This window comes from Myotis myotis, unplaced genomic scaffold, assembly GCF_014108235.1.
Source record: "Myotis myotis isolate mMyoMyo1 unplaced genomic scaffold, mMyoMyo1.p scaffold_m19_p_16, whole genome shotgun sequence".
Classification (NCBI taxonomy): domain Eukaryota; kingdom Metazoa; phylum Chordata; class Mammalia; order Chiroptera; family Vespertilionidae; genus Myotis; species Myotis myotis.
This window is the reverse complement of record NW_023416320.1, coordinates 22685926-22712890: the sequence shown is the minus strand read 5'-3', so window position 1 is coordinate 22712890 and position 26965 is coordinate 22685926. Positions and strand designations below refer to the sequence as shown.

Sequence of the window (26965 nt, the reverse complement as noted above, 5' to 3'; positions counted from 1 at the left end):
CTAGTCCTGGGGCTCTTCACAGAAAAGGCAGCCGGGGTCCTGGTCGGCGGGAGATTCCATCTGAACGGTGAGTGAATGCACAGGAAAGCTATTGCTGAGGGCTTTAGCAATCTCTCTCCGAACGCCCTGGCTGTCCCGGCTGGCTGCTGTTGAAGAGGAATCATAGTGAGCCTGACATTGATTTCACACAAATAGGCAACTACTACATCTCCAGCTTCAAGTACTTGGTGGGGCAAGGCACAGGCCTAGTGCTCAGAAGGAGCCAGGTTGGCTCTGACAATCAGCTACACCTACACAGACAAGGTGTGTGTGTGTATGGGGCGGGGGGAGGATTTTAGGGCAGCAAAGTACCCAGACACTATGGGAGCTCTTCTTCACAATTATCTCTGGGGTCTGGCACTCCTAGGAGCTGAGTATGAAAGTGGAAATGAGCCCTGGAAAAAGCCAGGACAGAACTGTTATTTCTTATACAGCCTTGCTCACCAGTCCCCAGGGACCTCTGGGTTGCAGCTCTTATATCTAATCAGAACCTATATTAAGGCTGGTGACAGGAGGCAGGGAGCATTTAGAGCTCCCTACAGGCCTTTCTTAGAGCAGCAACCCTCACTCCATCTTTTCTCTTGTCCCCAAAGGTATCAGGAGGCTGTAAAATTCCCTCCACAGTAACATGATTACTAGGTTCTTCCATTTGCAATAAAATATTAGTGTTGTGGATGCTGTAAATTCCCTGTAGCCAGATCTGAGCCTCTCAGCAAAGATCGGGATGTCTGAGAAAGCAAAGTCCTCAAATGACTGTCACCGATGTTTCTGTACCCTGCGTCTACATAACTTCCTGAGTTATTTTCTAGCAGCTTAATGTGTCTTATTGGCCTGTCTCCCGAGGCAGAGAGACACCTCCCACCACCCAGTTTCTCAGCTCTAGGACATACCCTGGACAAAATCACCTTCTCCTTGAGAAAGTCATTTTTAGAATAAATCCAATTTCCTAAGAATTATCTCACATGGTTATAGAATTTCTAACCATCCAGTAAAAAAAAAAAAAAAAAAAAAAAAAATCACCACTAATTTTTACTACCAAGTATTTTAGGTTGTTAGAACCTTAAGGCCCAGCCGGTGTGGCTCAGTTGTTGAGCATCAACTTAGAAACCAGGATGCCATGGTTCAATTCCCAGTCAGGGCACATGTGCAAGTTGTGGGCTTGATCCCCCATGTGTGGGGCATGCAGGAGGCAGCCCATCAATGATTCTCTCTTGTCATTGATGTTTCTCTCTCTCTCCCTCTCCCTTCCTCTCTGAAATCAGTAAGAATATATTTAAAGAAAAGAAAAAAAGAACCTTAAGGATGGAACCTGTGTATGCTTTATCTTTCTTCGGTGATAGGCAAAGCATCTCATACACAGGAGATACTCAATGAAGATTTATTGTTGAAATCATCCCTATTATTTAACCGTTTGAGTTCCAAGCCAAACAGGTGAAGTCTAATTTTCAGAACCTAAGGACTTCAAATTTGGGTGGCATTTTTACCCACTTTGTCCTACCCTCTTCAGTCAGCCTCTCTAGGAATAGCATCAGTATCATTGTTGCCATGACAACATTGACAAGGGGTATGGTTTTCCAAGGCCCTTGGTAATACAAAGTATTTCACAGTTGTTTAGACAGGTATCGGCCACTAAGGGCAGCTCTACAAAAAGGAGGAAAATTACTGACTTTGCAGAACAAGGACTGAATTTTGTCCAGTCTTACTGACCTGCAGCAACATGAGCCGAGAGAATCACCTGGTTTGTTGTCAAAGACCAGATGTGCAAGCTGTGCACAGACACCACCCCATCCACCGCTAAGATGAGGTCTTTCACAGCATTGTAGTTGAGGTTCTTGGGCACACCTGACAGAAGGAAAGAGTGGGAGGCTATTGTTATTCCACTGAATATAGCCATCTAGATGGCCAATTGGGGCTGTAAGGGCGGGGGGGGTGTCGGGTGGATCCTTAACCTGCCTTTTTCAGGATTTAAGAGCCTTATTCATTGGGATTTTCTCCTTAGGGCTAATTTAAAATTCTCTACAATTTGAGTTTAGTTTAATCCCACTTCATATTATTTCACAGAGATAACAAAGAGTTGGTCAATATGTAATTTTACTTAATTAGCTGCACAAAGCTCAGGATAGCAGAAACAAATTAGTGGGTTTTTTTCTCAGATTAGTCATAGAATGTATATACAATCATGGGTGAAGTTGTTGTATTATAGTAATAATAATAAAGACATAGCTTTGTTGAGAACCTATAGTAGGTCAAGGTTTATGCTAAGTACTTTATTTATAATGATTGTCTTATTTTCATATTTATAAGAACTTTACGAGCTAGTTTTATCAGTGCTATGATTCCTATTTAACTGGAAGAGAAATTGGGAGACAGAAAGGTTAAAAAGCATTGCTAAGGCTACATAGATAAGTGGGATGTCAAGGTCTGCAGCTCCTGCTCTGAGTGTGAGGTGTTATGCAAATGCTAGACTCTAGGGATTGCAACCCACAGTTGACTGTTAGGCCTAGTGTGTCATCTCTGCAGAGTTTCATTTGACTCTTGAAGACCTGCTATCGTTCATCTAGGACCCTTATGATGAAGTCATGATCCCATTACTTTTTGTCTTCTTGCCTCATTTATTTCTTTACGTTCATGAGGAACACAAGTCCACTATTACTTATTTTACTCCATGAAATAATGTCAACGAGCACGAGGCTATGCTCCCACGGACCTCCGTGCTCCATCACCTTCTAGGGACCATTTTTCCCCTGACGGAGAGCCTGCAAAAATATTAATGCATCCAGGAAAGTACTCAAATTAGTGTTAAAATAATTTCCCAGATTAATAAATAAATGAAAAAATCACTCAATTATAGAATTGCATATTAAGTAAATAAGATAAAATATTCCACTAATCAGATTAGGAAGGAAGAGAATCAGCAGTTTGATAATAAACCATGTTGGTGAACATGTGAGGAAATGGGCACTGTTATATTCTATTGGCCAAAAAGATGTTGAAATAGTTTTTAGGCAGAACAAATTTTAAAATGCACAGAACTTTTGAAATGGAAATAACATTTTTAGGAATTATTCCAAAGGTGTACAAATGCTAAAAATATATATATGCACATGAATGTTAATTATACCATTGTTTGCAATGGCCATCAATAAGCAAGTACATGCATACAGTGGAATAGTTTATAGCTATGTAAAAAAATAGGGTGTTTCTATGTATGTATTTAAATGGAAAGATATCCAAGTGAAAAAAATAAGTGCAGAGCAAAATAAGTACAAATCCAGAATACTATTTGTTTAAAAAATACATACATACATTATATGTGTATACATACATTATATGTATATATATATTATATGTATATATGTAAATATTTATATGTACATATATTATATATAATGTGGTATATATGTAAATATTAATATGTATATATATTATACATTTATGCATTTATATATGCATATATATATATAGTTATCTTTTGAAAGATGTATGTCAACTTATAAGTAGATGTTACCCCTGAAGAATGGGACTGAGAATTCAAAGTAGGAAAAAAGGGAAGACCTTTAAAATTCATTTTCTACTTTTGCGTATTATTTTAAAATGTTACCAAAGATAAGTATTCTTTTATGCTATTCTAATTTGAAAACCTAGTTTAGAAATTAAGCATCTACCAGATAGGAGTTATCTGGCAGTTTCCATAATTAACTGTCCTCCCTTTAAATAAATAAGGAAGGTAATCACCAGAGCACATCTACACTGAGAGACAGGGAAGTGGAATCTAGTCATCTCCACCAATAGTGCGCCAATCTGCCTTCTATCCCCCTGGTAGTCATAAGTGCCGTCCTAGCGACAACAGCTGCAGCTCAGCACTTGGCCCTCAGGAAAGGAAATGGGTGTATTTGTGACTTGACAAATCAAATATTGTCACCTCCAGAGCGAGGAAGTTCGCTTGTTACTCAGTGACATTTGACTCCATTTGGTTTCACTGTTGTCAACATTATCATCTGCCAACAACGATACTGTCCACTGAGAACAGAAACCTTAAATGCAGCCGTGGCAGTGAACACTAAAAATGCGAACTGCTTTGAAGGCAGCTGTCCTCTGAGACTGTGTCTCCCTTATTTCAAAATGTGCTAGACAAAAAAGAAAAGTTCATCCAACATCCGGATATTCATGATCATCCAAATGTTTGATACGATGCAAACCTCTGACTCTGATAGAATTTTCTGGGAGCCATTCCCCGCACCCTCCTGTAGGAATCTCTAAGTGCTATGAAAAGACTAATTCAGTGGTTCTCAAAGTATGGTCCTCAGACCAGCAGCAGCAGCATGTTGTTAGAACTTCAGATTCTTGGGCCCCACCCCAGGCCTATGTCTTAGGAAGGGTGTGGGTGGGCCCAGCAATCTGTGTTTTAACAGACTCTCCAAGCAATTCCGATGCCACTAATGTTGGAGAACTGCTGGCCTAGTCTAACTAGGGTGTTAGGCAAGCTCTTCTAAATAGCTACAACGCTGCTAAGGGTAGGTTTATACTGTCTTTCTTGGGTCTTGTCCATACATTTAGGGATAAACTAATATCTTTACAATAACTTCCTCCATGTCTATCTTTAGTGTGTGTGCATATTGTTTTTATACTGAACCATAACATTTAACAGTTACTGGAGGAAAAATAGAAACCAATACTTTTTAGTTGTTCCATACGAAAGAAAATCATAATATTTGTTTTCCCCCAATTCTTTATCAGTTTAAATGTTCTCTGTGATGTATATTAATAGTGAGCATGCCTTGAGGCTACCACCTCTTGTGGTTATAGGGAAGAGAAAACATGGATCTTGGGAATAAAATAAAATCACTCCTACCTTCCATGAGTAAGATGGAGAAGTCCTTTAAGACTGTGATGGTACTGGCCAACACCAGGACAGAAAACACAAATGTGCAGATTGAGTCGGCCATTTTATAGTCTGGCTGGAAAATACAAGGGCTTTAGGTTAACTGAATGTGTGTCTCCTTTGAAGAAAGTCTGATGAATAAAATATGTAAACCTCCCTTTTTCCTTCCCTCTCTATCAACCTTTCTCCTCCCACTTAACATCCAACTTGACACGATATCCAATTCAGAGGCAACTTTCTGAAGACTCAATCTTTCTTTTAAGCCAGGGGTGGGAACCTTTTTTTCTGCCAAGGGCTATTTGGATATTTATAACATCACTGGCGGGCCATACAAAATTATCAACTTAAAAATTAGCCTGCTATATTTGGTCAAACATTTAGTTAACTCACCCCTAATGCCTTGGCAGGGCTGAACCAAATGATTTCTCAGGCCTTATATAGCCCTCAAGCCAGACATTCCCAACCCCTGTTTTAAGCTTGAAACTACCAGTGACGGAAGAAGAGAGACTACAGGGCATCTCCCATCATTTAAGAAGTGAAGGAGAGATATTCTTGAGTATTTTCTCAAGAGGCCTGATTTGACTTCTCAGAAATGAACAGAAGTACAGAGCTTGCGATGAGCTGATTCACATAATGCTCATGGACTTTTCAGCCTTATGATGAGAAGAAAGCCTGTCATCTGCTGAGAGGTTGCATATGCCCGAGGTACAGCTGGAGTTTGGTCTTGGCAGACTGGGGTTAGTGTGGTTTTTTCCCTTCCAAGTATGAGGCATACTCGAGACAGACATCTTTGGTCCAGTCCTAAGGGTACACGCTGAGGCCTCATTCTTGCCTCTGTCACCACTGAAACCCTTAGCCTCAGGGTGAAACGCCTGCTCTTTTGTCTCTGATGCAGTTTTGGGCCACAGAGAAGTCTGCCTCATTATGTCTAAAATTTAACCTTTATAAGCATACTCTCAAACTCGACTAACCCATACAATTTTGAACTATGTTTCCTTAAACTTAAAGCTTTCAGTGAGTGAGCATTTGCTCAACTGAATTCAGATATGTTTTTGTAATTTGTATTTACGTGTTTTCATTTTTAGTAAAATTAATGTAGAGTCCCTGCTAACTGGGCAATCATGATAAGAACAAAGATAAATGCTCTTCTCCATTACCCTCTTCCCCCCTCCCCACTTCCACACCCCCCCACCACTCTCACAGGCCTGTTGGTTCTCAGTGCTACCAAATGCAAATCTGCAATGAATATTTCCTTAGGGTCAGAGGCCCACCCACAGCCATTCCTACTTTTCATGAACACTCTGACCTTTTGGAGAGAAGTTACCTCTGGCCAAGCAGCAGGTACAAGACCTACGCTAGACTCCTTTCCCAGAAATATGAATCTTCAGCAGAATGATAAGAAATTTAAAAAAATGAGTTGAGTCATATTCATTTCAGTTTGGTGTCTGGGACAGAAGTTGGATAGTTTCTGAAATCTAGATAACAAAAGTGACCCTTATTTGTATCTTGATTGCTGCCTGGAGTACATCCAATAAATTTCATATGTATATATAATTATATATAATTTATTTTTACATATATTTTATTTATTTGTTTGTTTATTTATATATTTATTTATTACTTAAGTGAGCTAGAGATTTTTTTCTGTTGCTTACAACCCAAAATCTCTAAGATATTTATGACTCCATTGTAGTGCATACTGACCCAATGACAAAAGGAACTACTTTCTTAAAAGACTGGAAGCCCTGCAATTAAAGACAGAGCTCTCAGGAATTTGGAAAGTCCAAGGTTTCAGGCTTTGAATGTTTATTTGTTTAAAATTTGCACAGTAGTGTGTTTAGGAAAAGAATAGTCTGTCCACCCTCCTTTCTGTTAATTTTGGAGGACCCCCTTTTATACTACTTGGTCTATAAAGTTGCTATGACAGTGAGTTAAAGCAAACATACTCACCTTGAAGTAGATGATGAGTGCGCTGGTTAACACACTGATGCTCTGAAACAGATCCCCAAGCGCATGCACAAAAGCTGCTCTGACACTGGCATTAGCTAGCACTTCCTTGTGACTGTGGCCAGGAGGCCTCTGGTGCAAAATCACACTTAGTCTGAACAAGAGAACATGTTCTCAGCACACATGAGATTAACCCTTAAAAACCTACCCGGCATAATGGAAGAGTCAACAGTAGCATATATTATCCAAATTGACAGGTAATTAAAATATTCATGTTTTAAGATATACTATTTTGGACTAATTTTGAACACAAGTGGAACATAGCATTTTCAATTTTCCACAAAAGGGCAGACAATGAAGATTCGCCTCAGTTTTCCTTTCCGCCTAATGCTCCCCTTTCACATTAAAACTGGAAAGCATCAACTACTCTGATGAAAGCCAAGTATTTTACAATGAGGAGGGAAAATATCATTTATTGAAGGTCTACTTACTGAGCTAGGCTTAAAGCTGAACTTTGATGGGAGCTTAATTAAATGTATTAGTTTCAAATGCATAAAGCAGCAGGAAGGAGTAAAACAAAATGAGTAGTGAATTTCATCAGGGCTGGATTTTTAAATCTTTTACTTAATTTTGTTCATCTACATAAGAATTTGAAATTTGAATAATTTTAATGGCCAATGATGAGCATACTGTGCTTATGTATATGTAGCTATTTATCCAGAGAGTAAAATATATTAAAATATTATAAATGTATTGCAAAATTTAACATTTCCTATCCAAATCGAAGTGTTAAGTAGTAGCCATTATAAATTATGCACCTAGTTCTATTTATCTACAACCTCAAGAGGTATTAGACCAAAGGCAAAATGAGAACTTTTTTTACTGATGGCCAACAAGGAGTGTTTTGCCTAGAAACTTCTCTGTACATTTTGTAACATAGGTTTTAAAGAAATATTGTTTAGTACCACGTACCCTTATTTTCAGAAAAGTGTCTGTCAACTCTCAGACCATCATCACGACGTGAACTGACTACTGCCCACTGGGATTTGCTTTTCACATAATGTTTCCTTTTTAGACTGTCAGTGTTTCGGCAGAAATTGACCCTCAATTCGGAGCTACCATTTCAGGGTCTTCAGACAGCCTCCCACGGCTGGCAGTTACTAGACTCTCTTTCTAGGTCTGCTACTAGTATGTGTGCTCATCATGTTGTCATTCATTCTTTCACTCATTTTATTAAAAAAAGAGAAAAACTTACTTAGGGACCCGTGTATGCTAGGCACTGTTAAATGTTTAGGGCATAAGAGTAAGTGAAAACAGACATGGTCCCTCCCTGTTGTGGCTTCAAGCATGAAGGAGATGCAGAGAATTTAAAAAGACAAACACACACACATACATGGAAAATTCTAATTATAATAAGCCTACTAAGAACCGGTGCTACAGATAGTCAAACAAGGGAATCTGATTTAGTTAGCAGGACAGAGCAATCGAGTAGGATGTGAAAGGTTAGCGTTTGGCTAGGAGGGGAGGGAATGTTCCGGCAGAGGAAATTTGGCATGCAATGGCCTTAAGGCTCTGCCAATAATTTTCATCCTAGAATCCCTTTGCAACCTGTATTATACTTTCTGTTCTGATTTTGAGTCCTCAAGGAATAAATTTATTTCCAAATTGTGGTTGTCTATTCAGACAACACAGCCTCTACCTGTACTTGGAACCTGTAATCCCAGTTCTGGGAGAAAACAGTATAGTCACTCAGTAGCCTTATCCATTAATAACCACCTGCTTCCACAGGGAAGTCAAAAGCTTTTTAATTCCCTTATCTTTCTGAGCACCTGAAAATTAAGGTCAAAGTTCAACAGCAGTTGCAGTAAAAAGAAAATGTGCGTGTATCTGTTTAGAAGGTCAAACTCAATCACCGAGGGTCCAGATTTATGTGGTAGTTAGCTAGGGGTACCCTTCATCTTCGTGTAGCATCGATACAATTATGTGCCATATGACTTGGGAAATTATTAATATTTTTATTCTTCCTGCTGCCTTGTGGACATGTTGTTCTCCTATGCAAAGATGATGTTATTGATCCCCCGTCAGCAGGACATGTGCTCTGGCTTGTCTCCTAGTGGTGATAGATTGGGATTGATCTCCCCAATGCCAATGTGAAACACTTTTTCAATATAACTGGGTGGAAATAGGGATCTAATCAGTTACAGCAGATGAAATATCACTCTTCTAATGGTTTAGCTCAGAGATTTTGGCAATGGTTTGCAAACTAAGAGGTGAGGAACAGAGGCAGGCACAAGGTAAGGGTACTAGAGGGACCTGGGGCGCTTTCTCTACATGTACATGCTCAGCTTTTCCTCTAGTTCCAGAGATCCACTGTGCCCTTGCTTTAAAAACACTGTTTAAGATGCCATTCTTCTATCACTGTCTTCTTCACTTTCATGTATAAGCCTATTGCAGTATATCACGTGGCAATGCAAGATAGACGAGCAGATGATGCATAGTGTATGAGTTTCCTATTGCTGCTCTAACAAGTTACCACAAGCCTTTCTGGCTTAGAACAAAATAAATTTATTATCTTATCGTTTTGGAAGTCAGGAGTCTAAAATGATTGTGCAGGACTGCATTCCTCCTGGAGGCTTTAGGGGAGAACACACTTTCTTACCTTTCCCAGCTCTGAGATGTCACTTACATTCTGTCATCTTCAAAGCCAGCAATGCAGCATCTTCTCCCCTCTCTGACCTGATGCTTCCCTTCTATAAGGACCTTTGTGGTGACATTGGGCCTATCTGGATAATTCAGGATAATCTCCCCCATGTCAAGATCCATCTTTAACTTAATCACATTTTTAAAATTTCTTTTATCATGTAAGGTAACATATTTAGAAGTGCTAAGCCTTAGAATATGGAAAAATTTGAGGGGCCATTGTTCTCTGTACCACAGATGATACAGATAGATGGACAGGCAGACAAATAGATACAGTTTTAAATAGGGTTGTCCAGAATTATTTTGTCAAATGAGAAGGAGCAAATCGACCAAAAGGATCAAATCCCTGGCCTTAAAACCCCATTGTCATAAGCAACCAAGTAGCTCATTTGGGGAAAAGCAGACAAATATGGCAATGATCACATGTCCAGTAGGACATGATCACATGTCCAGTAGGACATGGTCACACATCCCATAAGAGTGATTTATGACTACCTGGTTAAGGGGATGAACCAACAGGTAGAAAATGAAGAGTTTAGCTAACATAGCTTAAGGCAGAATTTTTATAGTCAAAATATTGCAAAGATATGGTAGAGTGCTTATGAGAGAAATAAATTCTGCTATTCTGTTAAAATATATGAAACTAATGACCATTTTATAGGATGTTGCAAAAGAGAATTCAAAAGTAGAAAGGGGACTAAAGTAAATAGAGTTTAAGATCCCTTCCACTCCAGCTCTGTAGGAAGCCATAATATGTCCCTGTAATAAAAACTGAGTAGGAGTAAGTCACGTCCCATGTGGAACCATCAATATGCATGAGAGCAGAATGGCTAGGACCCCATTCTGAGTATGGTGGGTCTAGAATAGATTCAGATCCTGGCTCTATACCTCCTCACTGGCAATTCATTTAACCTCACTGAGCTTCAGCTTTCTAATCTGGAAAGTAGGGATGTTGTGAACATGGAGCTTGATAATGTAGATCAAAAGATCATATCACAGTCCTTGACACATAAAAAGCATTGAAAAATGGTAGCTATTAGAAGCTGATAGTAAGATACTTAAATGAGCACAACCGACCTTACCTTCAGCCATAGAACCACGTGAGCACTCTGTCAGGTCTCTGCCATCCTCACAAGTAGAGGAATTAAACACACACAAGAAATAGCAACAAGAACAAACACACATCTGAGTCCAGACAGGATTAAAGGCAAGCTTCCTGGGCAGTGTGTGGGGTGACTTACACAATATTGGCTGCCACGGCACAGCCTGAAACGATGATCATCACGGTGGCCTGGATCTGGTAATCAGGGTACAGCAAGCGCTCACACGCCAGGTACACCAACACACCAGTCACTGCCCAGACACACAGCATGGACAGCAGGGCACCGAGGATCTCTAAGGATGCAAGCACACAGACGTCCATACACAAAGCATTCATGAATCACCTTAACGTCCCCAAGAGTCATGAGACATTCATGCCCCCTCCCCCCAAAAAAGAAGCTTTAGACTAGTTCACTCTGGTTCACAAAGCAAAACGTTGGAAGGATTTTAGCACTAAGACAAGCTGCTTTCATGTTGCATTTATAAAACACCAGCATCTGAGTTCATTATGCTCCGTGTTACTCAGTAATTTGCAGCAAATTTTAAAAGCGTATTATTTGTTGCCCACGCGTGCTGTTTTCCTTGGGGATTTTAATTTAAGCAGGTGCTAAAATGATTGAAACTTATTAGGAGATGAAATAATGAGACGCAAATAGTAAAAGGCATTTAGAAACTCTTAATTTTGCCATAAAACATTTACAACGTGCCAGTACCAGTAGCTTCTGTGGATTACACAGTAAAAGGGGGAGGCTTCAGAGAGTACTTGAAAAATGAGTTTCATTTGCCAACCCAACATCCCATCAACACAGAGGTGAGCTCAGAGGTATATCAACACTCTAGATGCGTTTTAAGAGCAACGGTAAGGAAAAGAAACATAGAATGTGACATTTACATTGACATTTAAAGATAGGATAGTGTTCAATGTGCCCACTGAGTAAAGTACATTTGCTCACTTAGGAGTTCCTTTATGCCTCACCCTGATCTGCAACTCAATGTTGGAGGTGGATTCAAAAAGCCGACCAGGGTCTGGGAACATTCTGTGAGTCAGTGATTAGGCACATTCCAGAATTTTGACCTCCCCCTTTAAGCAGGCACTGTAACCCCTTGTTTCTCATTGTGGGCACTCCACCATGAGCGCTCCGTCAGTGAACTGTACCTGCCCGGTGCCATCCAAAGGTCAGCCGCTTGGAGGGAGGCTTGGAGGACAGCCACAGGGAGAAGAGGCTGAGCTGGAAACTGGTCAGGTCAATCAAGAGGTGGGCAGCGTCTGTGACGACAGCAAGACTCCCCGCAATGTGGCCACCTGGGGGGTGCACAGTATCACGCGGGGTGAGGATATAATGCCCCACACAGGGTTCCCAACCCACCCAGGGTCCCCAACCCATAATGGGAAATCAGCCTGGAAAGGGAGGTTGGGGACCCTTGTGTGGGGCACAACTAGATTCGTATGTGCGAACCTGAGTTGGTGAAATGTCACAGACCCACAGAGCATTAGGAGAGACATCAGCATGGATCCAATCTGCCTCTTCTTCCCAATTTGACAAGTAAAGAAACAGAGACCCAGAGAGTGGGTAGGATATGAACATGTAGAAATGAATGTCAAGGCCAAGGCCATTCCCAAGGGGGAAAGGTACAGAGACTGGAGAGTGTGGGCATTCTTGGGGATCATCCCCGTCAGACAGGGGCATGGGGATTCAAAAAGGGCAATGCAAAACGATGAGGCTGCAGAGGGAAAGGCCAGATTCACAGGCTCTCACACTGCAACTGGGGACCTGGACTTCCGTCTGTAAAGCCGATGACACAATGGCCCACTGATGGGTTTTTATTTATAGTCTTGCCTTGTGATTTTACCACAGTCTTTACTGCTTCTGTCTTCTCTACTAATTTGCATTATCCACCTGAGTTCGAGACCCCTGTTAGGAATAGGGGCAACAGTAAAGCGAAAGGACAGGCAACCTCTAAAGGGACTGCTGAGTGTCACAGTCTGGTAAAGCATAGAAAGAAAACCCACGCCGAGAAGGCCTGGCTGGCTCTTCTCTCTGTGCCCTGGGCTTCCTCTGCTTCCCTCTAGTTCTCTTTTGAGCAAAGACCTCCAGCCTCCACAGTGGAAGCCAAAGGAAAGCCTCGCTTCCTCCCTCCCGAACAGAACTTGTTGTTCGAGAGCAATAACCTTTATTACTCCGGCTGCGTCTTCCCAGCAAAGAGCTTCTGCTGACGGATCGTCCTCCCAGCAGCTGTTTATTGCCTCCTGCACTAAAAAGCGACGGCGGCTGTCAGTCATCAGCCCTCGGTCATCAGACTCACCTTGTCGGCTAATGATTTTTAAGAATTACATATATGGCTCATAATTGCAATAATCCCCACAGACTGCTGGCTCTCGCTGCAGTTAATAACGGGTTTGTCAAAGTTTAATGGTCTGAGGGAAAGTAGTCTTCAAGCTTGTTACTGAGCTGTCAGTGCAAAAATCACAATGATTCATTAGCCAAAAAGTAACATTTTGCTAACAAATCAGCTGTCCTTCCAATTACCCTGGAATGTTGCTCTATCTGCCAAACTGGGGCCTGATAATGAAGCTGTGTTCCTAATGCATTATTTCTTGCCCAGAAAATGACTGCAGGCAGATAAGCAGCACACCACCATCTCAGCAATGAATGATGATGGTGATTCTATGTGCTGAGCTGAAATCGTAGCCCAAGTCAAGGAAATAAGGTCTTATAGGGTTTCTTCAAGAGGCTCCACTGAGTCAGGAGGCAACTGAGGGAAAAAAATGGCCTGACTTTGGAAGAAGCATGTTAAGGGGGGTGGTGGGGGGCAGTCCGGAAACCAAGAACCATTTTGCAACCATCAGAACTACTTTTAAGAACCATCTAGAAAATTGTGAGCAATCATGATGAGTGGCTGTGGAGCAAAATTGTTTGCAAGAGGTCGTTTGCAACTGAACTTGCATTTGCTTCTGAATGCATGGGGTATGAGTGACAATTAATTCAATCATCCCATCAGTATTTATTGAGCCCTTACTGTTCACAATACAAGAATAGGATACACAAAGATAAAGTTTAAAAATCTCAGTCCCCCCCAGCCTACATGGCTCAGTGGTTGAGCATCGACCTATGAACCAGGAGGTCATGACTGGATTCCTGGTCAGGGCACATGCCCGGGTTGTGAGCTCAATCCCCAGTGGGGGTGTGCAGGAGGCAGCCAGTCAATGATTCTCTCACTCCCTCTCCCTTCCTCTCTGAAATCAATACAAAAAAATATCCCAGCCCCTCTCTTCTGTGATCTCACTAACACTCACTGTGCCGAAGACACACATGACAAATAGGCTAGAAGACTAGAAAGCCACTCCCACTGGGAGCTTTGGGGAACTTTTCACAGGAGAGAGGGGGAAGGATTAGCTAAAAGAGAAGGGTTTCTCAGGGAGAGGTAATAGCAGGAACAAGAACAGAGAGAACTGGAAGAGCATGGAACCTTCGTGGAAAAGCAGGAGGTGTGGAGTTTTGGCAAAATAATGGGAAATCAGACTGCAAAGGTGGGTTGGAGAAACTTGTGTGGGGCACTATATGTCATGTTAAAGAACTCGAATGTCATCCTATAGGATCAGGGGGTCTACTTATGATTTGGAGGCTGGGTTGTGACATGTTCAAATCAGTATTTATGAGGGAGATCTTTGCCAGCAATATGCAGACTGGCCTGGAGGGAGAAGCAGCTAGCAGTTAACACACAAGGGTAACAGCCAAAGGAAATGATGATAAAGGCATGAAGTCAGGCGGCAGCACTCATATGTCTGGATTGCTTGGCAAGATGTAGAGAGCAATGCACATATAACAAGGTAGGAGAGGCGGTAAGGACTGCATTCTAGAAACAGACCCCACTGAGGGCCTGTTGGGTGGAGATGACAGCAGAAGACCAGCGGGGCCACTGGGCCTGGGTCTCATGTTCACCTCAGAGTCAGAGTTGTTGTGAAGCACGCATGATGGCGTTCTGCGCAGAACATAGACATCCTGACGGGAATGAAAGAGCGAGTTGGTTGTCTGACAGCATTCGCCTTGTTTCCCATTCCTGGACTACACCATTGTACGCTAGTAAGCCATATTTTAAAAATTCTTTCATTGCCTTATGAATAGCATTATTATACGATGTAGCTTGTTATGCCAAAAACTCACTGTCTGTGAGTTTGAATTATGTAACAAGTATTCAAAACACACCACAGTTTGCACAGGCATGTTTTGACATTTCTTAAATTTTTAATACCAGGAGCATCAGGAAATGTAAGTGGTAGAAGCTATTGAGACACTCTGGCTTAGGGGAGAGAAGCTTGTGGTTATCATACCACCCACCTGTATCTTTTTCTTACTATGAAGAGACACATATTTTTTTACTCTGAGATACTTCCCATCTCCCCCAGCCAGCCTCCAGCTCTGTATTTCTATCTAGCAACCTAGTGCCCCCTCCATTCCTGCTTGCCTCTAAGCAGTCCTGCTTTGGGATGCCTTTCCTGACCACTCTCAGTTTCTTCCGGGATTGACCTTAGCTGACCTATCTTTTGTGAGTTTTTCGTGTCTTTATGTCCATCTTTTCAAATTGGGATACATGTTTACATCTACAATGTAACTCATCTCTTTATGGCCTTTCTACAATTAGGCATTTCACAAGCAATCTGAAAGAGCCCCAATTCAGATTCTTACCATTTGCAACAGCATGGGTGGAACTGGAGAGCATTATGCTAAGCAAAATAAGCCAGTCAGAGAAAGATAAATATCACATGATCTCACTCATATGTGGAATATAAAGAACATCATAAACGGATGAACAAAAATAGATACAGACACAAAGAAGCATCGAACAGACTGTCAAACCTCAGCAGGAAGGCACGGGAGGGTTGGGGTGGGGGGTCTGGCTAAGAGATCAACCAAGGACTTGTATGCATGCATGTAAGCATGACCAGACACGAGGTGGGTGAGGGCATGTACTGGGGGGTGAGGGAGGCCAGGGGGAGGTCAATGGGGGAAAAGCAGACATATGTACTATTATTTGTAATACTTTAAACAATAAAAAAGAGTCCCAATTCAACAGGTTCAAAGGACATTGATGCTTACAGCCTTCTTGGATCTTGAATTCCTCCCTCCCATTTGCTCTACAAACTGAGTTCAGTTCTCTCTCTAAACACAGATCTATGACCTGATTCTCCTCTTTTTTAAAAATTTTTCTTTTATTGCTTAAAATATTACAAAGAATAGTACATAGGTCTCCTTTTTTTTCCCCCTTGACCTTCCCCCGGCCTCCCCTACCCCCCAGTGTCTTGTGTCCATTGGTTATGCTTATATGCACGCGTACAAGTCCTTCGGTTGATCTCTTACCCCCCAACCCCCCGCCAACCCTCCCCGGCCTTCCCACTGTAGTTTGATGCTGCTCTGCCTCTGTATCTATTTTTGTTCATCAGTTTACAATGGTCTTTATTATCCATAAGTGAGTGAGATCATGTGGTATTTTTCTTTCACTGACTGGCTTATTTCACTTAGCATAATGCTCTCCAGTTCCATCCATGCTGTTGCAAATGGTAAGAATTCCTTCTTTTTTACAGCAGCATAGTATTCTGTTGTGTAAATGTACCACAGTTTTCTAATCCATTCATCTGTTGATGGGTACTTAGGCTGTTTCCAAATCTTCTCTTTTAAAATGTCAATTACTCCTCCAGGCTTGCAGAATGAGTCCAGATTCCCCATTCCGTATGGTCTTTCTTGAACCCCCAACTACTGTTCCAGTTTTATTCTCCACAACCATGTTTTACCCTACACCACTACCTTCGGTAGGTCCTTTCATTGGTAAGTCATAACTGCCTAACTCAAACCAGCTTAAACAGTTACAACAATCAAGTGGCAATTTATTGACTCAGCAACTGAGGACAGATCTGGGTGGGATGGGATTGGGTGCAGCCCACACTCAGATTCAAAAATGTTGGGGCTCCCCTCTGTGTCCAGCTATTGCTATTAATTGTCCTAGAGAAGACAGACTTCCTCCCCCTCGGCAAGAAAAGTGGGCCCCTGGAAGCTCCAGGTTCAGAGCATTTCAGCATAGTATTTGCAGAGTAAACAGAGCTTTTCCCCCCAAGTCTCCCTATGTAAAGGCCCGGAGACTCTGATTAATCTGGCTTGGCATCTCACACCCAGCCTTGTCTATGAGCATGAGGTACCTGGGCCAGGATACCAGAACTGCAACCAGGCAATGAGTGTGAGAAAGCTTGCTGAACACGCAGTACCAGTTCACTACCAACAGTGGCACCCAAATGTGGCTGCCTGGCAGACTCACTTGAATTGCTTCCTGAGAACACATACTCCCTGTCCTGTTGCAGACCCACCCGCTCAGTCTCTCCAGGCAAGGCTGATGTTTACACTGCAGGACCACAATAATAATCAGGTGCTGCTCATTCAGGCCCCTCCATCTGAAAGGTCCCCTCATCTCCCTCTTAGCCACCTCTCCATGCCTACCCCCCTCCCTCAAGGATTGGCTCAAATCCCATCTCTTGCAGGAGTAATCTGAGAATAATAATTGCTTTCTCTGACATGGTCAAAATGACTTTAGGGAGGAAGTGAGCTGTGGGCTAGGCTCTTGAATCATGGCCAGTGTTTTGATGAGTGTGGGGGATGAAGGAAAGTGTTTTTTCATTCAAATGGAAAGTCATGAGCCAAAGCTACAGAGATATTAAGATACAATGATTATTTTTGCATTCAATGAATAAATGGCTGAAACAGAAGAGCCGTGTAGGGAAGTAGTAAAGGAAAGAGACTGATAGTCTGTTTGGCAGCCAGAGGGTGGAATGGCTTGAAAGCCAAAGTAAGAGGTTTTCATTTTGTCCAGGATGCCAGAGCTTCCCAATATATTGATCTCTCTCACTTGGGGCTTAGCACAGAGGGAGCCCCTAAACCAGGCTATTGTTGCCACAGGTATTCTTGCCAGTTTACCTCAGTGCTCAGTAAAAGTTCCTACATCTGCCATGATGGGGAAAGGTTGTGAAGGGCTGAACTAGGCAAAGGGGAGCCAGGGAAAAATTTAGAAGACAGAATCAACATGATGAGAGCAATGTTTTAGGAAAATCTGCTCAAAATAAATACAGTTCAAATTCCAAAGGGTTGTCAGTATCCACATAATTTCTTTATTGACATCACTTTCCTTTGACTCTAAAAGTCACATTAGAGCCGAACCGGTTTGGCTCAGTGGATAGAGCGTTGGCCTGCGGACTGAAGGGTCCCAGGTTCGATTCCGGTCAAGGGCATGTACCTTGGTTGCGGGCACATCCCCACTGGGGGGCGTGCAGGAGGCAGCTGATCGATCTCTCTCATCGATGTTTCTAACTCTCTATCCCTCTCCCTTCTTCTCTGTGGAAAATCAATAAAATATATTAAAAAAATAAAATAAAAGTCACATTAGAACTCACAGACCAGTTATCCAGGAATGAGAAGATAGCTTCCCATTTTACCCCCTAAAAATGCAAGTCATTTTTTAAAAGCAAAGTGATAGAGCATAAGAATGGGTATAAGGAGAAAAGTGAGTTTTTTTTTAATGGAATAATCATCCATTCTCAGATGGTTATTAATTTTTTCTCTATTACCCAAAAGGTAGCATAAATTAATAACCATCTGAAAATGGACGATTACTCCATTAGCATCTGCTAAGCTATTTTTTTCCACTATAATGGCTAGCAATCAGACTTAATTGTTTTCTTCAAGCTATGGAGTCTTATGGCCCATGTACTCAGACTTTTATTGCTTTTCAAAACTGGAAAAGAACTTAGACTTATCCAGCCCAAGACAAATCCAGGGTTGTTAATAACCTGCTTCCACTTGGTTTACAAATATAATTGATAGCACACAGTTCCTAGAGCCAGGGTAAGTCTTTTGAAGGAACTGACCTAATAGCTTGTGGAATAGCAAATAATTTACTTTTAACAGTTCCAATCTGGAAAACGCCCTGTGGATACCCACTGACATCTTTGCCAAAGGAGTATTCTTTTTCATTATTGAAATTCATAAGGTTGTGGACAATATTGCATTGCTCATGAAAGAGACTGACAAAATGGAAAATCTAAAAAGCAGAACCCATTCGAAATGCAATTTGAAAAGGTGATGTCTGGAAATTCACAGCCTTCCAGTAAAGGCCTTGGCACCGCCCCATTTCGAATGCAGCTCAGGAAGAAGAAGAAACTGGCTTGTTTCCGCCAGTACTTTCTGCCTCTGCTTCTTCCTGGATCCTTGTGATGCTGAAATCGATGGCATCTTCTCCCCAGCTGATGTCGAATCAGTATTCTGAAGCGAGACGGCCTTTCATTCACAAAACTCACTTTTCTCCTTATACCCATTCTTAAAATCATAATTAGATTTTGGAGAAACCTGAGCAAAATGATTCTCATGCTTCATTAAAATAATAAACTAAAATAAATTATGTTTATCTTTTTTTTCTGTTAAACAAGGATTAATAAGGAAAGAATAAAAGCTATTATAACATATAAATTTGCATTAATTGAATGTGTTACTACTGACAAGAACCAGCAACAGGAATCATGAAATACCTTAGACCCAAACCCTATTGTTTATAAAAATTTGATAAATGATAAAAGAAACATCAAAAATCAATGGAGAAAATAATTATTTCATAAATTATACTGAAAACATTGTTAGCTTTTTAGAAAAAGATTTTTTTAAATATGTTTTATTGATTTTTTTACAGAGAGGAAGGGAGAGGGATAGAGAGTTAGAAACATCGATGAGAGAGAAACATCGATCAGCTGCCTCCTGCACTCCTCCTACTGGGGATGTGCCCACAACCAAGGTACATGCCCTTGACCGGAATCAAACCTGGGACCTTTCAGTCCACAGGCTGATGCTCTATTCACTGAGCCAAACCGGTTAGGGCTAGAAAAAGATTTTTTTCAATTCTTAAAACATATCTACTTTCACATTGATTTAAAACTGAACAACAAAATGGTATTTATCTTCTCAGTCCCTTGGAAGGCTTACTAGGCACTAAACTGGTGAAAGAGTAGTAAAAAAAATCAGCTAAAAATAAAATGTTCGATACAATTATCTCTATAAAATTTTAAACTTCTCTATGTCAAACCAAAAATTAAACAAAAATTAAAAAGCAAACAAAAAGCAATTAAAGTACTAACAAACATAACAAAAGTTTAATATCCTAATATATAAAGAGCTCCCAGAGATCAATATAGCGAATTATAAGTTCTCTAAAAAACAGACATTAAGAGGCCACCAGGAATGCATTTACAGGGAAATACAGATCACTAATAAGCATGCAAAAAAATATATTCTAGCACTAATGGCTGTTAAAATAAAGCATATTCATTTACATATTAACAAAGATTTCTCAAAGATTAAAATAAGTTCTGGTAAAGATTGGAGAGCAGTCATTTTCATGCAGACCTGGCAGACATAGGAATTGCATTAAGCTTTCTGGATAGCAGTTTGGCAATATGCATCAAGAAATAATGAAAATATTCATGTCCTTCAACCAACTATTTCCGCTTTTAGGACTCTCTTTGAAGAGATTAACCAGAAAGGCAGGCAGAGTTTTATTCAAGATTTTTTATTGCAGCATTGTCCATAAACAGGAAAAAAAAATCCCTACATTTCTAACAATAGAGAGATGGTCCTTTAAATCACAGTGGAGTGTGCATTGTTCAGGCGTGAAAATATTTTCAGAGCATTTGATGGCATGGTCAGAAGCATTTAGTGTGCTCTCGGTTGTGTTGAAAAACTGAGCTATGAATAGAAAATATATTGTATGGAAATACTTCATAATTTTATTGGCAGTTATCACCCTAATGTGGGATGGTGGTGAATGTTATTACGTTCCCTTTTATTTTCCAACGTATCTACAATGAGCACATTGTTACTTCATACTTACAGAAAGGTTAGCTCTCACTTTAAAAGAAGAACCTAGGTCACCCTCCTGTAAGGATGGAGGATTTTCTTTGCTTGTTTAATCAGAGAAGCCTCGTTGAGAAATACTCACCCACAACCTCTGCAATCATGAAGACGAAGCATATTCCCGAAGCAGCCCAGAGTTTCCACTTGGCGTAGACTTGCTCGCTTGCCCTGTTCTCTGTGGCCTTGGCATTACTGTGACAGTGATAGATGGCTCCGGGCTCCAGCACCTCTGGCTTCTCTCCAGAACAGTGATCTTTAGTCACGGGTTTCTGCTGGCGATCCGCACTGCGCATGAGTTCGACAGAAGCAAGAAATGAACATGGTTGCCAACACCACTGACAGCCCTACCCCTTCTCTGAACCACTGTGAGGACATTTGCTAGCTATCTAGGAAGTTGTAATTCACAGTTCCCTCTACAAGAAATATCACGTGCAAGGAACAAGCAAGAAATGTCTCTCTGAAGTCGAGTACTAAAAGTTTTGCTCTTATTCAGTCAAACTCTTCTTCAGTCTCTACTACCAGTGATTAAGAGATATCAAAGGAGCAGGAGGAAGGAAGCAGATACATTTCCTTCCCAATAACTTCATTTTGAAAAGATACTGGATACTATCCCACAAATCAAAAAAGGAGTGGGAACATTGCTAGATATGTGTCTGTGAGCCAACTGATGATTCGAATTCCCACCATTGCATGCCAGCACTGTCACTTTCTTCTCCACGACAACATTGTTAATAGATCATAGCAGTTTTTCCTGCTAAGTCCATGTGGACCCTACGAACCTTCTTCACACAGCATTGCACACAATCTCTACCAATCCATGAAAGTTATAATGGAAGTTGAGACTTACTCATACTTCCTATAGCAAGCAGTACATATCAGTTCTGCTAGTTCTGCTCACGCAGAAATCACTATTTAGAGCCATTTATAGAATTATAGAAGTTCATAGATGGAAAGATTATAGATAACATTTAGTCCAACCCCATAGTTTCTTAGCTGAAATAATTAGGGTTCAGAAAGGTTAAGTAATTGCCTGAGGACAAATAACCGGGAAATTGCAGAGCTGGGATTCCAAGACTTCCTGTGTCTTCCAGGTCACCCCACTTTGCTTCCCTACCTGAACTTCAGTAAATCTAAAACCAATCTTTACTGATGCTATGTTGATGTTCACAGATCTTGAACTAATCATTTAATTGTTAAATAAACTTATTAGAAGCATTAATAAGATTATTAGAATTAAGAGCTTTGTATTCATTACTTTGAAAGATATAAAAACAGAAATAAATTAGCCTCCAGTTGAAGAGCTATTTCACTTGTCTAATCACCAGCTAGAATTAAAGATCTGCAGGCTTTGGCTTAGATGATGATTTTGATTCTGACTCTAATTATCATTATACTTAGTTTTTCTGCATAACAGAATATATTTATTATAGAAAATTGTGAATTACAGAAAAGCACAAACAGAGGGGAAAATCACTGGTAACCTTACCTGCAAGAGACAATTACTATGGACATGTTGTTGTTTAGCTTTGTAATATACAAACACACTTTTTGTACATAATTAAAGACCATATTAATTAGGATTTTTTTATTACAAGTGCAGAAAACAAAGCTCGTGGTAGGTTAATCAATAAGTGGGGATTATTGGTTCTGAAACTGAAAATGTCTGGAAGTAGTGGGCTTCAGACTGATTTATCAGGGCTCTGGATCCATTGCTTTAGTTCTAACTGTGCTTCAGGATGGTTTTCCTCATGATAGTGGGGTGGTTGCCCAAGGCAGTCAGGGCTACACACTTGCAAGTGTCCTCATTTCCAACTGCTAAACAAGAGTTCTAAGTTGCACGCTGAGTTGGCCAAATGAAAACCAACCCCTAGACCCAGGGGAATTTGAATGGGCTGATTGACTCAGACCTTGTTCCAATCAGAATATTGGCTAAAGCCAGCCAAGCTGACTCCTCCTGCTGAGAATGGGGTAAATACTACCTAAATCACATGGTTGCAACTCGCTGGGGATGGGCCAGAATGGATTGTGGATGAAATGCCGGTGTCACCACAGGATCCTACCAAAGATACAGCTTTGGGACCTGAATCTTAGCTGTATTTATTGTTAACATTTCCTCAATTCATTAAATATTCTACGTCATTACTTTTAACCTGTAGAGATTGTTATATTTAATATAGATATGTCACAACATAATTAACTGAATTCCTATTATTGGACAATTCATTTTTTCCAATGATTTGCTCAGGTAAGCCTCACTTTGATTCATATTCTTATATTTAATCTTTGCTCAATATATTATTATCTCCTTAAAGTGTAATCTTAGAAGGGAAATTGCTTGGTCAAAGAGTATCCATATTTTTAAGGACTTTGATGTATATTGCCAAGTTGACTTTGGAAGGTTTGTACCAATGATGTTATTAGCACCCAGGATTTTGAGCAGTTCTACAAACTCTTCATATTGCAATAGGAACCACTTGGCAAGAGGCACATAAAGTATTTATATCTATACATCTTTGCCTTTGTAATGTGATATATGCCCTGATAATAAATAACCATATACTGTAATAGTGTGGGTCCCCAATGCTCATCAACCCAAAGGACCCTGAGAAGGCAGCATGAGCAAGACAGGGCCACCAATTGTTCTAGCACTGTTTATATGAGCACTGGTTTATTTTATATTTTCCATGAATCTTGTGGCCAGAGAAAGATAATTTATCCCTGGACAGTTTAGAAGGCAGAAATCCCACCAGAGCACAGCCTGTGGGCAGTGCCACAAGGGAAAAACGCAAGAACGCTGGCCAATTTTGACTCTTAAATACCACTTTCCTGTAGACCTCAAATTGACCAGTATGGCTATCCTTTGGGCTGAGATTGAACTTGAAGCACTCAGCCAGACATCCATGGCTTAATAGGGTCCATGGACATGGGATGCAGAGTGTTCATATATGTGTATGTGTGTGTTTTATTGGTGCATGAAAAAGTCCACAGTCTTCATTGGGCTCCCCAAAGAATCTATGATTCTAAAAGTTAAAACCCCAAGTTAAAATGCATTCCCCAACATCTCATTAGAGCAAAGTGGTCTAAGTGTCTAGATGCAGTGCAGGCTCTTAAGCTGAAGGATAATGTGAATCTCAAGAAGAATATTTTAAAAGATGGTTCTAAAAAGCAAATGCTATGATGCATCCAAAAAGTAAGTGTAAATTTGCTGCCACTGAATTAATCACTGTAGATGTCCACGTGTTATAATATAGTTGAGGCTCTGAAGAGCAGGAACAATAGACCAGAGCAAAGAAATTCACTACAGCATCACAGAGAAAAAGAGGGAGAAACAGGTTCCTGACCGGGAAAATGAGGGAACAGGATAATTTCTTCCGGGTCTAATTGTTTTTATTTGAAAAGAAAAGAAAAACAGGTTTGACCATTTTTATCATCACCATATCCTGCAAGCTAAACACATGTCTGAGGCAAATGAGACCCTATAACCATAAATGATTGGCTTTATGTGCCTCACAGAGTGCTAATGGTCTATTTTAATGAGAAGGAAAATACTGTTATTTCAATAATGTAGAGATGCTCTATTAATAGTGCCCAAAGTGTTAAAAATTTGTTGTACAAAATTTCTGCCTGACCTAACATGAGTCTTTATTGTTTATGAACTCAAAAAATCACATGTAATATTACTTTCTAAGAAAAATAATTCTTATAAGGTGAGATAATAGATGGTCTCGGTTCTTTGTCATATGTTTGCAAAGCAAAGTTATAAATATCCTGAGAGAGAAAGCTTTTCTTTGCAGCTGCTCAGACAGTTGATTCTATCAAACATGATGTTGCTGCTCTTTGGAATATTAATTCAGTCCCATGAAACAAACAGCACTATGCATATTATTAATGGATAAGTATTTTCTTCACTTCTGCTCCTAAGATAAATGTATTTCAGATTTTCATTCATTCATCTCTACACACTGAGTTTCTCTTTGCTCCCCACTTGGATTGAATTCCCCAAACACGCAAAACTCATTCTTACATGTCTCTGTCTTTACCCAGCAATATCTCCATCTGATCAGCTTTCCTTAACCCTACTTCCTGTGTAGGATTTCTCTAACCTTACTCTAATTCCCTTTATTTTTCAGTGCTCAACCTATTGCTTCTGAAAAGCTCTCTCTGACTTCCATAGTCCAGCTAAGACCTAGGTTTCCTTGAGATATTCTCATTGAACACCCTCAGAATGACAATTACATGCTATTTTGTAATTGATTTTTTTCTTATATGTATTCCATATTAGACTCCAAGTTTCTAGAGGACAGAGATCTGGGACTAGGAATCTTTTCTTCTCCATTATATATCCAGGTGTGTTCAATCCATAATTTTTAAATAAAGGAAAATGAATTAATATATTGTACATGGCACTGTGGGGGATATTCAAAGGAACTAGAACTATGTAGAATATTAAAACTCAGCCCTTTTTATTATAGGTGTGTATATTCAATAATGGTATTATATAATTAAGAAAATGGCAAATAATTTTCTTATATGAAGAGAAAAGCACTAAGTATAGATGGAATAAGAGTAGAGGGGTGAATTGGTAGAAGACGATGCAAGAGGTGGACAGATAACTTTAAGATCAATGTAACCACAAATTTTGTCACATCGTTGAAAAGCCTCTGTTCTTTCTAAATATAATGTAATAAAATATACTATCTATTTTAAAAGTAGAAGTAATTGAGGAAAAGAAAGGCAAACACATTAGATTGTATATGTCTATTTTCTGGAAGGAAATCTACAGATGGAAATACATTCATAAAGGGTGTCCTTCATGCTCTTAGGATAGTTAAGACTCAAATTATGGAGAGTGTTGCATGTTTCAGGATATGAATTATACAAGTCTGCCAACAGTTTATAAAATTTTACAAAATGTCCCAAGTTGCACAGCAAAAGTTCCCAGTCTGAAGCTGGGGGATCTAGAGATGTATTGAGGATTGAAGACAGAAAGCCATGAAGCAAAAACAGGTGGCTGTTACCTGTCTAGTGTGAAGGCATACATCTTGGTGGCCTTGTCAGTCACAAGATAAGTTCTTTCCGGGAACTCCATGGTGGCCAGGATGAGAGCTTTTGCTGCGTCTGTAGTTATTCTTGTTATTGTTGCTCTGCTGCTGCTGTTTAACTCACTGTCCAGTTTGGGAAGCAAAGCAGCATTATAAGTATTCACACACTTTCCAAAGATAAAAATAAAAGGGCTTCCGGGACTTAATAGAACAAGCCTCCTACATCAGTGTTCTTGTAGGTCTGCTAAACTTACAGCCTCCTGGAGTACCGCCTGGCCTCATTCTCTCACCCACAGGTTCCTTCCTAGAGAGACCTGCAGGGAGGATCCCGTGTGTGTGTGTGTGTGTGTGTGTGTGTGTGTGTGTGTGTGTGTGTGTGTTTTCCATGCTATCTGATTCCACTTGCTTTCTAAGAGGCGGAGGGCTCAGAGCTTCCTTCTAATTGCTGATGTAGAGATTTGGTCTTCAGAGCACACCTGAGTGATCTGCAAACAGCTACCCTCTGTACAATAATCTCATTTTTTTCCTCTTTTTCTTTATTTCCTTTTTTTGGGGGGAGGGCTCTCTCTCTCTCTCTCTCTCTCTCTCTCTCTCTCTCTCTCTCTCTCTCTCTCCATTTCTCCTGCCATTTAGTTCTAAGATGACCTCTAAGCAGCTGTCAGGATTGACTTCCCTTCTCCTAGGACCATTTTGGGATTTCAGTACTGAGCAGAGGACATGGGTCATTAGTCACTAAAGTCTGTAGACTGAAACCGTTCCTGGTGCGGCAGCTTTGAAACCCTTTTGACAGGCAGGAGGAGGGCAGACTCAGCTTCTAAGTAAACAACAGCCCTCAGCCATACAAGAACCAGAATGACCTGACTCACCAAGGAAACCCTGCCAGGCAAACCAATACCAACTCTTAGGAAAGGAGTTTTCTGAGCTGATCCCAGACACCTTCAACCATAGACTCCTAGGAATGAACATTTGATTTTACTACAAGGAACTTTCCTTTCCAAATAAGAAAAGATGACAGCCCCAGGGGAACAGGCCTTTGTATGTGGGCCAAAGAGCATCCAGGGCCTCTAGGGATGCATGCAAGATGGGCAGCGCTGAGTGGGAAAGGGGGCGTGAACCTGACCACGGAGTCCTTTTATTCTTTTCCCTCTGTCAACACTCATTTCTAGTGAGAAAACTCAGAGCAGTGTAGTACAGAGTAGCCCAGTGACCCAAAATCCTGACAGTGTGCCCATCTTGATGAGCACAAACCTCAATGACCCAATACAATAAATATTGTCCCCAGAAGGAGAATGGGCCTCGATGGCATTTGCAACAGC

General features: G+C 40.6%; 1 protein-coding gene across 1 annotated transcript; it reads right to left on the bottom strand.

Moving 5' to 3' along the window:
* Positions 1-25696, bottom strand: SLC30A8 (solute carrier family 30 member 8). The gene is made up of 8 exons (XM_036337538.1): positions 25626-25696; positions 20693-20892; positions 11826-11972; positions 10810-10963; positions 6872-7022; positions 4892-4997; positions 1747-1881; positions 1-146 (listed from the first exon to the last, which is right to left on the bottom strand). The coding sequence occupies exons 1-8, from the start codon at positions 25694-25696 to the stop codon at positions 1-3; spliced, it is 1110 nt and encodes a 369-aa protein (XP_036193431.1).
* Between the last annotated feature and the right edge of the window lie 1269 nt (positions 25697-26965).